General features: G+C 43.7%; 1 protein-coding gene across 2 annotated transcripts in view; it reads right to left on the reverse strand.

Moving 5' to 3' along the window:
- Window positions 1-12966: 12966 nt before the first annotated feature.
- NEDD9 (neural precursor cell expressed, developmentally down-regulated 9) overlaps window positions 12967-13717 on the reverse strand; it is a 39264-nt gene continuing 38513 nt past the window's right edge. For both annotated transcript variants that reach the window (XM_026064260.1, XM_026064259.1), the window contains one exon: window positions 12967-13545. In XM_026064260.1, the coding sequence (XP_025920045.1) occupies window positions 13036-13545 (510 nt within the window). In that variant the 3' untranslated portion in view covers window positions 12967-13035. The remainder of the gene's footprint in view (window positions 13546-13717) is intronic.

Consider the following 13717-nt stretch of genomic DNA (forward strand, 5'->3'; position numbering starts at 1 on the left):
CAGGTTGCCCAGAGAGGTTGTGGAGTCTCCTTCTCTGGAGATATTCAAAACACGCCTGGATGCAATCCTGTGCAATGTGCTCTAGGTGACCCTGCTTGAGCAGGGGGGTTGGACTAGATCATCTCCAGAGGTCCCTTCCAACCTCAGCGATTCTGTGATTCTGTGATTCTGTGAAAATACACGTTCTTTTATGCACCAATCATTTCTTATGTGAGTGGTTTAAATTTTGAAGAATCTAAAGAGTTGTTACCTTGGAGTCCCACAAGACCCTGCTTTGAGGACTTACTAGAAGAAACAGGAGACCTGCTGCAGTGCTGTAGATCTGAACAGCTGTGAGAGGCTGTGCTCAGTCCAGGGCACCGGTGTCTGAAAGAAGGCAGTTGGCATGAACAAACTGCTCTAAGAGATAATACCATTAGCTCAGGCACATCATGTATGCAGTATCCATTAAATTCCCTGGAGCTGCCAAACCCCCCAAAGCCCACTTTGTTTCTTGGCTAGATGTCAATGCATGTGCTATGACTTTGAATCCTGGCACAACATGGCCTCTCCAGAAACAGAATTGATTTGACTGATTTCTGGCATCGGGGCGGGGGAACGACACACATTCCCAAACAACTGGCAAGAATACTTTCTTGTGGGAAGATACTCATCCTTCTTCCAGAGCAGCGAAGAGGGGAAGGAGAGGGAGAAAATACGCAAGGGCAGAAAGCAGGGAACTGGGAATTTCACTTTGTGAATTTGGTTCTCAGTTCTTCCACTGACTTTCTGTATAATCTGTATTTAGCCTCTTTATCTTCCTAAATCACAAGGCTTATTTAACAATTGTAATATCTAAATATCAGCAATGACATTTGTTACAGCCTTAGCTTTTATACTTTCTTAAGGATTCAAATATTGAGGGTGGACTTGATTTTGTTTTTCCTTGTCCCCGGTTCTAGGAAGTCCTCCCATTTCTCTTGAATACTGCAATAACAGTGTGGACATGGGAAAACGCTGATTCCTGAAAACGCTAAAAACCTGGTGAGTTGTTCACAGCGCAGATTTTGTCTGAAATTCTGGAGAATTTTAATAGCAAAGGTCAGTAAAAACAGAGCTTTGGGCCTGGCTTTTCACCACTAGATGGCATGTGACCTCAAGCTTTGAGGGTAGAAGGGCCCACATAGGGCAAAAAAAAAAAAAAGTACCAGCATCCATCTGGGCCAACACTGTGGAGCCTCCTTAGCGTTTGCTGTCGATGTGTTTTTAGTAGTTCTGTGGGAGTTTAAGTCTCTTGGGAAGTACAAGCGCAACTCCTTGCAGGGGATGAGCCTGGCTCTTACTTGCCTATAATCCTCTTGCTAAGAGAGAAAAAGTTCTCAGAGCTTCCCTGCTGGTTACTGGGCAGCTGCTTTCCAGCTGCCAAAACAAACACTCATGATCAGCTCACTTCAATATTGGAGTTACAGGAAAGTTCTTTTGAGAGACTTAGGGGCAGAAAACGTACGTCATATGGGCGCAGTGTAAGTCCTAATGGTTGTGTAGCAGATGCTGCTGTTGCTGTCCAAGGCAGAGGCTGAAGGAGATGCCAGAAAGTGATTAGTTATCTTAAATGTTTTTTGCATTAAAGATAGGAATCATTGAGGAATGAGATGATGATATATAGCGGGTGCTTCATTAGCTGGTAAGTTGTCCTGCTGGTTAATCTGTGTATTCAGGCTAAGGGAGAAGCAGGGAGCATTTTATTGTACAAGCCTTTGAAGAAACCTGGTTTCCCATTATTTAGCCTGTCACTTATAACCTGGAAGTAATGGGGAGTCCCCATTAGCAGATCTAACATTTCCACTTCATGAAGAAGGCTGCTGACATTTTCTTTATTTATTTTTTCTGTCAGGATAGCTGACTGGGGAAATAAAACTTATCCCAGCTGTGAGGGCATGTTTGTGTCCAGGCTACCTTCAGGTTCATTTCAATCAATCTATCAGAGAGCAAGCTCAAAGATGCTACATTTCTGCAGGTTTCCTAAAAATGGGAAGTGGATGGAGAAGAAAAGAAGGCTTCATCCCAGCTGCATGAAGACACATCCCATCAAGGAAAACAAGCCCAAAATCAGAAAGCAATTAGAGCAATTCTCTCAACTTCCCTTTCATGCTGTATAAGAGAGACACCCTCTMCCTCTTCATCTCCATCCACCAAGTGACCCCAGTGTCTGCAGTCACACTGGATTTTCTCCCCTCTCCATTACTCATCTCATCTAACATGAATGAGAAGGGTAGGCCAACAATATTTCCACTGGGACTGCAGGATACCTCAAAAATAATTGTAAGAGACAGTGGGTGAGCCTGGGAAGGGATGAGAGTGTGGTGAGAGGAGGAGTGTGTGTGACTGGAGGGGTCTGGCACATGCTTTTACTGGGAAGAAGACAGGACAGGCCAAGGATGTTGTTTTAAGGTGCTGGTATTCAAGAGAAGGAGTGGTTTATCTAGGAAACACCTGGTACTTCAGTGGCTAAAGCAGCAGATTTTTTGAGGTGCCCCTAGTGTAGATAAAATAAATATACTCCTTTATGTAGCAGGGAGTGAAAACCTGAAGGTTGCTGCTGCTCAATATCATCATGATGCCTTTTTAAACCTGATCATACAGGCTAATTAAGAAATTCATGGACAGATCCCAGATTCATGGGATAATGAGAGGAGAAGGCAGGGAAGTATTTCCTAACATTGCTAGTCCAATGATTATGAGTACCAGGCAGAGCCAGGTTAGTGAGCTTGCCCCAAACATGTCCTCCTGCCACCCTTGAAGACAGAACACAGGGCTGCAGGGATCATGGCCTGATCCAACAGGGCCTTTCTCACATTCTTAAATATTGGTGGGCTGATGGTTGGAGATGTTTGGAAAGCAAAACAAAACCTCAACTGAATATTGAAACACAAAAAACAAAAAAACCCACCCTGAGCTAAAGAAGGTTCCAAAGACTAGGGTGAAAAAATTCCTGTGTTTTACAAATAGCTATCATGATTACTGCTAATAATGACCCTTCCAGCAAGAGAAATCATTCTGTGTTGCAAACCTGGCAAGATTGCGTCCCTTCCTGCTCCACTGTGCCCATTGCCAAGGATGCTCTGCCTGCTGGGGGGAGCCCAGGGGAGGTCAGGGCTGCCCTTCCCTTCTGCGTATTGCACTGGAGTCAGCAGGTCTGAGACTGTCCCACCCTCTGTGTAGTTGTTTTCACCTGTGCAGGAAGGCTGTGAAAGGCTAATAAACCAGTGTTTCTATCTGTGCAGCAGGTAGAGTTTGAAAAGCTGTGTTTGCAGTGCAAGCAAGGGCTAGAACCAAATCAAGCCTGGATGTCTTGCTGCTGTGAGCATGGAAGAAACTTTAAAAATAAATGCATCTCAATCCCTGAGAAGGGCCATGGCTGTGGCTTTTCTGTAAATAAGGCTTGTGCTGTGATCTTCATGTCTATGGAAAAGAAATGTTGCTGAGGAAGGAAAATAAAAGTCTGCACAGTCTGCTAGAGTGCTCTCCTGCATGTGCCTGTCTTACAATTTCCTCCTGGGAAACTGTGGATGCATTCTGGTACAAAACATTATATTTCACTTTCCTACTTGATTGTTTTTTCTAAAAGACTGGAAAATGAGCAGCATTCACAGGGTACAGAGATCTTGTTCTCCATTGCCTTCCCTGAAAGCAGATGTTGATATTTTCTACTGAAGTTATTCTTTGTAAAATGGCTTGGATGGGTTGCTCCAAAGATTTCAGTTTGCTACAAGAAGAGACACCACTGGCAGCCACACCACAAGCTCCTGTCCTGCTAAGGGACCCTGGTCAGGAAAAGGTTATCTGCAGCAAAGAGGCCCTTTGATAAGTGGCTGACAAGATGTAAAGGCTCTGCATGGAGTAGGTGAATCGAAGGATTTCCTCCTGCACAAACATGGCCTGAGGCAAGTTCATCTGCTCGATCTCCAGTTTGGAAAAGCAGCAAACTGCGGGAGTCTGAATTGGATGGTAAGGATCTGACATTTAGTATTGGCCTCTAAGCGCGTGCTATTGTTTCTTCAAATTATCTTATTACTGGCTTGTAATGTGGGAGCAGCCTGTGTGAATCTTGACACTTCCCTTTCCACATGCCCTGTGTGGTTACTGGGCAAGGAGCACAGTGCCCAGAGACCTTACTGTACTAATGTGCTGCCAGTTGTCCCCACAAGTCATTGCGCAGGCAGTTTCTTGCAGATACAAGGCTTTGCTTGTGTAATTAGATGAGGCACTGAAAACAGGTTGTTTTGAGAGTTTGTTCCCAAATACTGTGACGGGAAAAACAAAAACTTGCAAGTGCTATAGAAGTGAAAATTCAGTTATCTGAATGTACGTACTCAGCATTTAAGGTACACTTTGTTTGTCAGACAAATATGTCATGTTCATCCCCATATTGGGAAAAACTTGATGAAAAAGGGGTGGAGGCCTCTTTGCTGGTAGTGGAGAAACATTCAGAGTAAACGAAAAAGTTCTTTTCACAAAACATTTCTAACTTATAAAAGAAAGCAAACTCACTGTCTCAGAAAATCATTTTGAAAACCATGCTTCAAAATTAAATACCGCTCAATCCCATCAATCATATGATCATATCCTTTAACCTTTCTTGGCAATTAAGCACTTCCCATGCCAAAGAACAGCTATTTCAGGCACTGTATAGATACCTAGCTGTGTAGCTGCCACATGGTTTCACAGGACTGGAGTGGCCAAAACTGTGTATTACACTTCTTCAGCAAGGGAGGGATGCATCCAGGATTGCTTTTTAAAGGAGTACTAACATCACCTAAACACAATCTCTGTGAAACCTAAGAACATTTGCCTGATTTTCCAGTCCTGTTCACTGTATTTCTCTTTTTTGCCCTGGTACGAAGAAAAGCACACTGACCCAGGAATGCCTTTAGGCTGGCAGTTGCAAGCTCCTAAGCAAGCCCTTGGTAACTGCCCAGGATCTGTGCTGCTACAAGCAGAGACCTGGCAAGAAAGTTTCTGGGACAGTAGAGGCACAGGAGGTTTGACCTACTTGTGGATCAGCTTTTTCCTCTTGTCTGGCACAGGGAATGGTTTGGTTGATGTAGGGTCAGAGGCTGATGGTTGTCCAAGTCCCAGGGAAGGGGTTCAGGGAAAGCAGCAGGACCGGTGGAGGGCTGAGTGCAGATGTGGCTCTCGGCAGTTTGCAGGTGCAGCTTCCAGAACTGTTCTGACAGCTCTGATTTACTGAACCCTTGACATCCATAACTTCGATGTTACTGATACCAGCATCAGGCTTGCTTGGTCTGGGGGGGAGCCTGCAAGTTTCTAAGGTGTTTTGGTGTCAGCTTGTGACTCAAGCTGGGTATGCAGCACCACTGAATTTCAGGAGACCGAGGTAGGATCTGTAGGTAGGCTTCATCACACTCAAAATTTAGGAGCCTATGATATGTTTGTAGCTGAGCTGCTTGTCTAAGCTGTCCTTAAAGACCAAAGGAGATCTGATCAGTGGAGCCTGGAGAGGGATGACCTCATCCTGAAGTCGATTTAATCATAGGAACCGGTCTTTACGGAGCCTATTTCTCTCCATTGAGTTTAAAGGGAGCCCTGATGGCTCTCTCACATGTAAGTGTCCGCAGCTAGGTGATGAATTGCATCCAGGGTGTCTTACACTGGGAGCAGCAATGGGATAATCCAAACAGGGACATTTCTGAGGACCACCAGCCTTGGGGAGAAGAAAGGAGGGAGAAAAAGAGGCTCTATCGTTTGTGTATCTTGGAGCCTTCAGCAGCTTTGCTCCTAGGATGGAGCTGGTTCTTGTAATGCCCATGTCTGTAGGGCACGTGGATTCCCATGTTACCTTTCCAGTGCGCAGAGGCAGTTCCACCTGCTGCTGTGGGATGAAAATCACACCTCTGCCTCCTTTTGCACACTGCTTATGCGGGAGCATGAGTTGTCTTGTGAAGTGCAGCCCTGCTCCAAGAGCATCTTTTTAGTCATCATAGCAATTCCTATAAAAGTGATACAAGTTGCCAGCTTGGTTGTGCTCATTCTTAAGCTAAATCTGTCAGTAGACAGCAGAAAGCAGTGTCTTGAGCAGTGAGGTCTTACAATAGCTGAAAGTCAAGCACTGCAAAATGCACGTATGCTCATTCTAATTTATCAAAAATTAATTTCTCTTTGAAATGTGGCATGAAAAAAAGCCAAGTAAGTTAACTTCTCCCCTTCTGGAATGCAGGTTAATTACAGGTACCAGTCTCCAGCTTAAATTGCCTCCTAAGATAAAAGCCTTTTGGATAGGCTGCTGCTAGGAGCGCCACCATCCTTGATGAAATCAAAACAAAACAGATAAGTCACAGGATGAAAAAACACTGAAAGTCCATTTTTGTTCTTCATACTCATAGCCACTCACCCTTGTGGCTTTTTTTTCTTTGAGTTTAACTGGGAATAAAGACAGGCTTGATTCACTGCAGGGAGAAGTGCCCCGGAGCCTTCCACCTGCACAAAGAGTTACAGGATGTATCTTGATTCCCTTCTGCAAGATAATCTAAAACTCAGGCCAGGGTTCTGTTTTTTCCTTCCCTTCTGCGCTTCTCTTTCAGGTTTTTCTGCTTGTCCTTCACTGTAACCTTCCTTTTACTGAACCTGATTCCCTCTTAATATAAACAGCAGATGCTTCTGGGACATTGTTATTGCACCTTCCTGATTGGAAATGGTTTAGGTAGCCCTGGCTGCAGCATTGAACAAGATAAAGCTAGATAAGTAGAAAGCTAAGAAAGGCCTCTTGGATTTGGTTTCCTGCAGCTTTGCGTTAAGGAAAGAGCTCTGATCGTTTTTCCTGTAATTAAAAAGTTGGGTGGGAGGGAAGCAGAAGAATCCTCTTAATCTTATGGGACAATCCCCCACCCAGCAGCAGGGTTTTATTTCCTCCCCATGGCTGACAGGAGCTGATGCCACTTGTGCATGAGCATGCAGGAGCATGTGTGGAACCAGGGAATGGTGATTTTGTTTGGGTTTATGGTATTTGTGACCTCCTGGGAGACGGTTGTGTGTGGAGGCAGCTGCTGCTTGTGACGCACAGCGAGGCAGTATGTTGCTGATGAGACGAGCTTTATATATCTCCTGTAGACCTGATACTTTGTTGTTGTTCCTTCCCATTCTGTTTTTGCTGTAGTCAGCCTGATATATCAAGTTGCTGTTTGTACAGAAAAAGATATCGTGTCTCTTCATGTTCTGCAGAAAAAAGAAAACTTTGATAGGGGGATGATGCATATGTTGAATTTATTATAGCTGCAACAGCGTTTCTTGTGTGTAAGTTTTCCAGGTGTTGGGCTTAACCTTCAGTAATGACTCAGAATTCACGGAGGTGGAGACACCAGTAGAAACAATGCAGACTTCCAAAAGAAGTATTAACTCGATGGATTTTGCTTTTGAGGGTTCAAGGTCAGAAATTAAAACCAGAGGGACATAAAGAAAAGCAAGCAAGCTGTGGATCCCGTCTGGGTTGAATCTAGCCCAAGTGTCTGTTGTGCTTCAATTCTGTCTTTTCAGTCTCAGGAGAGGAGATTCCTCTTGCAAATTAAACCCCGAGAGAAGCAGGAAAGTTGCATTCTGCTCAGCATTGTTCCCATGGGAACATTTCAGCTTTTCTTACTCTGAAACCCATGGCAACTATGAGAGGGGATCACATCACTGTAGAGACATGGGTTTGATGGGAGGCCTGGGGAGGCACCAGCAGCCCCTCACTAGCCTGTGCTTCTTGCCACAGTGCTGGCAGCTCCTGATTTTCTGCTGCCATGCACGGCTAAAGAGAAGCAAACAGCCAGCAGCGTGTGTGTCCGGCCGTGCCCAGCAGCGTGTGTGTCCAGCCATGCCCTGACACTTTTGCCCAAAATTGGATTCACTGCCCCTTTGCTTTGGGACACCAGCCCTGACTGGTCCTAGATGTGGAGCTGGAAGCTGGTGGGACAAAAAGCACCTTGCTCTGAGCAAGGCAGCTCTCTGGAGATACAAAGTGATGCTGGAAGAAGTAGTCTGCTCAGAGGTTCACCTGCTGGCCAGCTCCGAGTATTTTATACCCTCCGTAGCAAAGCAGAACAAAATGTTTGGGTGTTTGAGCAAAGGACAATGTGCTTGTGTTTCCTAAGCAAGTCCAAAGGCCGTTGACATGTCTAGATTAATCAGACATTGCTATTGTGTGAGCTGCAGTCAAAACATAGCTCTAACTTGATCAAAATAGATTTACCCCAGGGCAGCTCACTGGAGGGAAATTACAAGCAATACCAGCTATTCTGTAGAGCCTTGCGCTAGCAGCTCATGCCAGCTCCTAGGAGGTCCAGCTCCCTATTGCTCCTGCTCCCTCTGAAGTCTGCAGGTTTGCAATAAGGCTAGGTTGGGTATTCTTCCTACGGCCCTTCACTTTATCTATCTGGATACTACTGGTCTCTCTATATATGTATATGCATCCTATATATACGTATACTATTCAGATGGATACTGTATTCTACTTTCTTTTTGAGTCAGAAGTATTTCTGTGAGGACTTCGCATGTAAATCCAGAGACTGAAAGGCCACACAGCTACATCCAGGACTTCTTGGCTAAGGAAAGCTACTTTCTTGGGTGGAATTTGGGTTCAAATAGCAGAAAGAGAATGCTTCAGAATAAAAATTAAAAAAAAAACAAAGTTTCCTGGACAGTCCATCTCCTTTTCTGGACAGAAAGAGGGCCCAGCTGATTTAAGAATAATGCATATAGTTTGTTTTTAAAAGTACTAATATAACAGGCCTTAGCCTGTTGAGGAAAGAGCTGAGAACAGAGGAAATGAATGGACATGTTTGAGAGTTATGAGTAACACTGTGTTGTTCTGTTCTGAGACTGGTGAAGACCCTGCCTTTGCCCTGGAAACCTTCCTGTCTAAAGGTGGACTAATGCTGAGAATATCGTGAGAGAAGAAAGGAGGAAGAGAGGATGAAGAACTGCATTTGGAGTGAATCTTAGAAGCTTTTAAAGTCCTTAGATTGAAACTGAGGCATGTCAAGATGGAGTAGGCAGCCTAGAAGCAGGGCTGAAAAGGGAAAAGCTGGAAGAAGAACAGGATTTGGAGCAGGACAGCTACAGATGCTTGGCCCACAGGCAAGGGATGATGTTACCAGAGTAGGAACAGTCTGATGAGCTCTGGCAGTAGGTGTGGGAGGGACAGGTCTGAAACGTAGCCCAGATGCACATATAGGACAGTGCCAAGAGCTCTAGGATTTAGAAGTTACATGCAGAGGATGTGAAGATGTTGGGGTGTTACCTAGCAAGAGGCAATGGTGTGGGAACTTGGCTCGCTTCACTTGTGATGCCTCTGCTGGAGTGGGCAGCCAGTGGATTAGTCAAAGCTGCAGCAATACGCAGTGACTAAAAATGTAGAAGCTGTGCAAGTCTTGGTTGCAAAGAAACTGTAGAGGCAGCATCAGGGGCTGTGTAGTATAGGGCAGAGCTTCCTACAGGCTCTACTGAAACATGAATAATGTTGAGTGTCCAGAGTACTGATGGGACTAACAATTTCTCTGAAACCTGCCTGAACATTTCAAGAGTGTCTTGTTCCTTCTTTTTCTCCCCCATCATCATCCTGGATGGGAGGTTTCTGAAGTATTTTACTATTTAATACGAATAAATATTTACTTCACTGTCTGGAGTAAGGAGCCAAGCGTGTTCAGCATTTTCCATTAGCATGAGGCAGACACTTTTCTCCTCTGGGTATTTCACGCTGGCCAAATGGCAGCAGCATGTTGGCCACTCACTGGGGTGCTGCGGCTCTGAGAGGAGAGAAAAGAGGCTCTGGTTTCTATTTTGAATTGTTTTGGCTATCCAGTCCCTCCTTTATTGTTAGTTGAGCTTTTTTAAGTTAGCAGCAGAACCAAAAGGAGTGCTCTTAGGAAGCTGGTTTTAAGGAACACCTGCATGGTTGGTTGTATCGGAGTGATTGCTGCAGTCAAATCCCACAAATGTGGAAAGCTCTAGAACAAACTGCGCATGGAAACAAACCCTTCCTCTTGTGAGGACAGAATGAGCCCCACCAGGCGCTTTGCCCTTGTGGCTTTTGCTGGCATTTGTGCTCTCCAGTAAGAACTTTCTTCCTGGCAGCCATGAGCTGGCATAAGCACAAAGCCAGGCTCACATAGGTACAGACCTCTTCGGCTTATCCTCGCACATCCAGGGTGCTTGACAGCAGGGAGGACGATGCCTCATCAACAGTGAAACTGGAAGGTAACTTTTGGAAAAAAATTCTTGTGATCCTTAAAGCCATATAATTGTTTCAGCTGGAATCTGGATCCAGCAGTGCCCAGGCTGGCACACATTACAACTGGGGGTGCCTCTTCTTACCACTGGGTTGGGAAGGAGTGATGGCTACACTGAGCAAAGTTGCTTTTCCAGTTCCTGTGTGGATCATGGCTTAGCCAGTAAAGGCTGGAGCAGGACAGAATAYGTAGATAGTTTCATCTGCACCCTGCCACCCCTCCTTGTTGTKGGATAAAGTGGAGAGGACCTGCCCCCTTCAGCTGTGTCTGCTGAGCTTGTGTACAGAGGGGGACAGGAGGAAGCTCAAGCAGCAGGAAGAGCCAACCTCAGGAATGGGACAGGAGCAGGGCCGGGGGACTGCAGACCCTGGAGGATACGTTTTGGACTCAATGCCTTGTGTGAGCAGGCTGCAGCTGAGCTGCATGGATGCTTCACCCCTTCCTTTTGGACAGGCAGAGAAACAGTCTGCCCCTTCTTTTGTATACTCAAGTTCCCATTTCATGCTATAAGCACCGATCGGTGGAAAGATGGAATGTAAACTCCCCATTTTACAATTGCTTTGGTAGTATTAGCAAATGGCAACATTTCCTTTTATGATGCTTAGAGGACTGTGAGAAATAAGATCAAATGTTGACTTTTTTTAATTAAAAAAACTATTCTCATTTAATGATTTTAAAGTTACTCTACAAGATAACAAATGGTAATACAGCTTTGCAATAAAGGTTCTCCTGAAAGCACAAGCTATCAACAGAACAGCTAAGCTTCGAAACACATTTTCACTTTCTAAGAATATACAGTGAAAAAACAAACAAGGAAAACTAGAAGAATCACAAACAACACACGTACAAAACAGTTTCAAGTGGATTATTTTTGGCAACTGGATATTGGTTACAACAGGATTGCTACCCTTTCCCTTTGTCAAACTAAGGAGAGTTTAAAATGTTATACCAGAAATGAGGCCTGGAACTGATTCTGGGACTGCTGAGGCTGTGCCAGCTCCAGCTGGCCTTCCCAGGAATGTTCTGGAGACTCCGGAAGCAACATTATGGTGGCTAAGAGCAGCCTTCACTCTGAGACAATTACATTAAGACAACAAAACAGCACACGCTGCTAAAATGCTTTTGTAATCTGAGACAACAAATCCCATTGCAATAAGGCACATCTTTAGATACAGACTGGGAAAGGAAAAGTTTAGGCAGGAATGTCTAAATGTTTTCTACTTGCTACCCATCTCATGACTTTATATTTACTAGTAATCTGGTCTCTCACGCAAACACTCAAAATATATCAATGTGGGACTGCCTTGACTTATCTAAGGATAGTAGTATTTCTGCTTTAAAATCACCAGAATTGCCTGGAATTCATTATCTGAGCTGGACTGTTCCTACCACCCAGTCTGAAGAGTGCTTTCCAGTCTGTGGACCACAGACAACTGGAGTTCTGTGACTTATTTTTGGGGGGGTTCACAAAAGGCAATGAAGAAACGTAAGTTCTTATATGTTATGGAGCAGCCTGCATATGTTAAATTTCTAAAGGATTCCATATCTCTGCTAACAATTTTTTAGGGATCCAAGCTGAAAATTACTGGTTAGAACAATATGTACTACTGATGGAATTACCCATTGAAACAGGATGTCATTCCTGGCAACTGTGTAGTGCAGAAGTGTAGTAGGATCAGCAGCTATAGAACAGAATTTGGAAAAAAGCCCAATATTTGAATGAAAGTCAGAATTGCAATAGATGCAAGGAATTCCCAAGAATATGTCCTAGAAAAATAAGTGCTCTGTCTTCATTAAATTATGTACTCTATCCGGTGTTTAAATATCTGTTATTTTAAATTAGGTTGTTCTTCTTTCCACATGAATTACAACACTTCTACATTAATCCTTCTGGAAGGGACTGGCCTTTTGAGACACTGCTCATCTGCAACCTCACAGAGGATTTGGGGATGATCTCAGGATAACTCTGAGTCCGTCAACAATTAGGCTTTCAAGTCTGACTGCATATACAAGGCAAACGTGTGAATTAACATTGCTGGGAATCCTCCCAGGTTTTGAAATGAAATGTTGCATAGTTATTAGAAATGTCTTGTAGCATTCAAATTTTTCTGTTGAACATATACAATCCTTCATTCCTTCTTAGAAGAGTCTGTCTCTTAYGTCGCCTAAAAATGCTTTTCTCCCAAATGCCGTATACCTTGATGCATTATTTGTTACAGTTCTGCACATGTGCTTCTCAAAATGGTTGAATCCTTTATGCAAAATAACATCAAGAAAGGAGAGCTAAAGTTTATGGAATTAACCTAGAAAATGTAGTTTTGAAGAAGGGAATGGGGTTCTATGAGAACCATTACATTGGCTTCATGGATTGCTACAAGTAGGTTTCACAACCAGGTCCATGTGCCAAATTTAAGCTGGAATGAAACAAGAAGAGTGCAGCATCCAGTTAACAAATATACTGAGAAAGAGGCAGGATATACAAAGATATGCACTGCTTACCCGACGTGTACTTTTAAGGTGCTTAATGATGTCTTAGGGAATGTAGCAACATATACATATATGCAGTGTATACATATCTATATTAGAACCATAATACGGAACCAGATATATTCCCAGATCCCTGATTTCATTAGATTCTCTAAGCCATAAAAATGTATTTAAAATATTTAATATAAAATATTTACAAAAAATAAATGATAACCATTTACATAAAAATATYTCCAGTTTGTTGGCTTTTCTGTTTCACTGTTCATGGACTGGATTCCATTTTGTTTCATAATGATGCCATTTGGACTAATGAGAGTTTAAACAACTGTGCATGATAAGACAGCTCTGCTACTCGGTCCACCATCTCCTGTAGGGCTACAGTGTTAGGGTAATGCAAGGCAGCCATCTTGGTAGCCATAACAATACTCTTTAGCAGTTCACACAACTGGTTGCTGGAGTTCATCACTTTGTTGCGTATGTCCTGAGTTGTCACTTGCCTTGTGAGTGTATCCCCAATGAACACAAGTTTGTGAGCACTCAAAATGACAAATTTGCTGTGTGCAACAAAGATTCGCGGAGGCTGAGAAGCACTGACACAACTGAAAAAGGCATCAGTGGCATTTAGGAGGGAGTTGAAATGAGTCTCACATTGGTCAGAATAGAATAAAAGCAGCTGTCTGTCATGAGAGGCAGCAGTGCTGTTCACGGTTTGGAGAGCTTGAGGTGGCTTCCATTTTGAGATGTCGTTCTCTACAGGCTTTGTGATCTCTTGCTCCAGACGTTGGAACTGATTGATCTGAAACACAAATAAAAAGGCTCTCTTCAAAGAACGTCCTTATAACATATTGTTCCAATTTACAGTTTGACCTGCCTTTGGTAGATCCCAAAAACATTTCACTGTGTCTCTTAATGCCCTTTCAGCTAGGTACAATGATACTTCTTTTCAAATTCTTTCTGAACAATTGCCT

This window comes from Apteryx rowi, unplaced genomic scaffold (assembly GCF_003343035.1).
Source record: "Apteryx rowi isolate R43461 unplaced genomic scaffold, aptRow1 scaffold_212, whole genome shotgun sequence".
Lineage (NCBI taxonomy): Eukaryota > Metazoa > Chordata > Aves > Apterygiformes > Apterygidae > Apteryx > Apteryx rowi.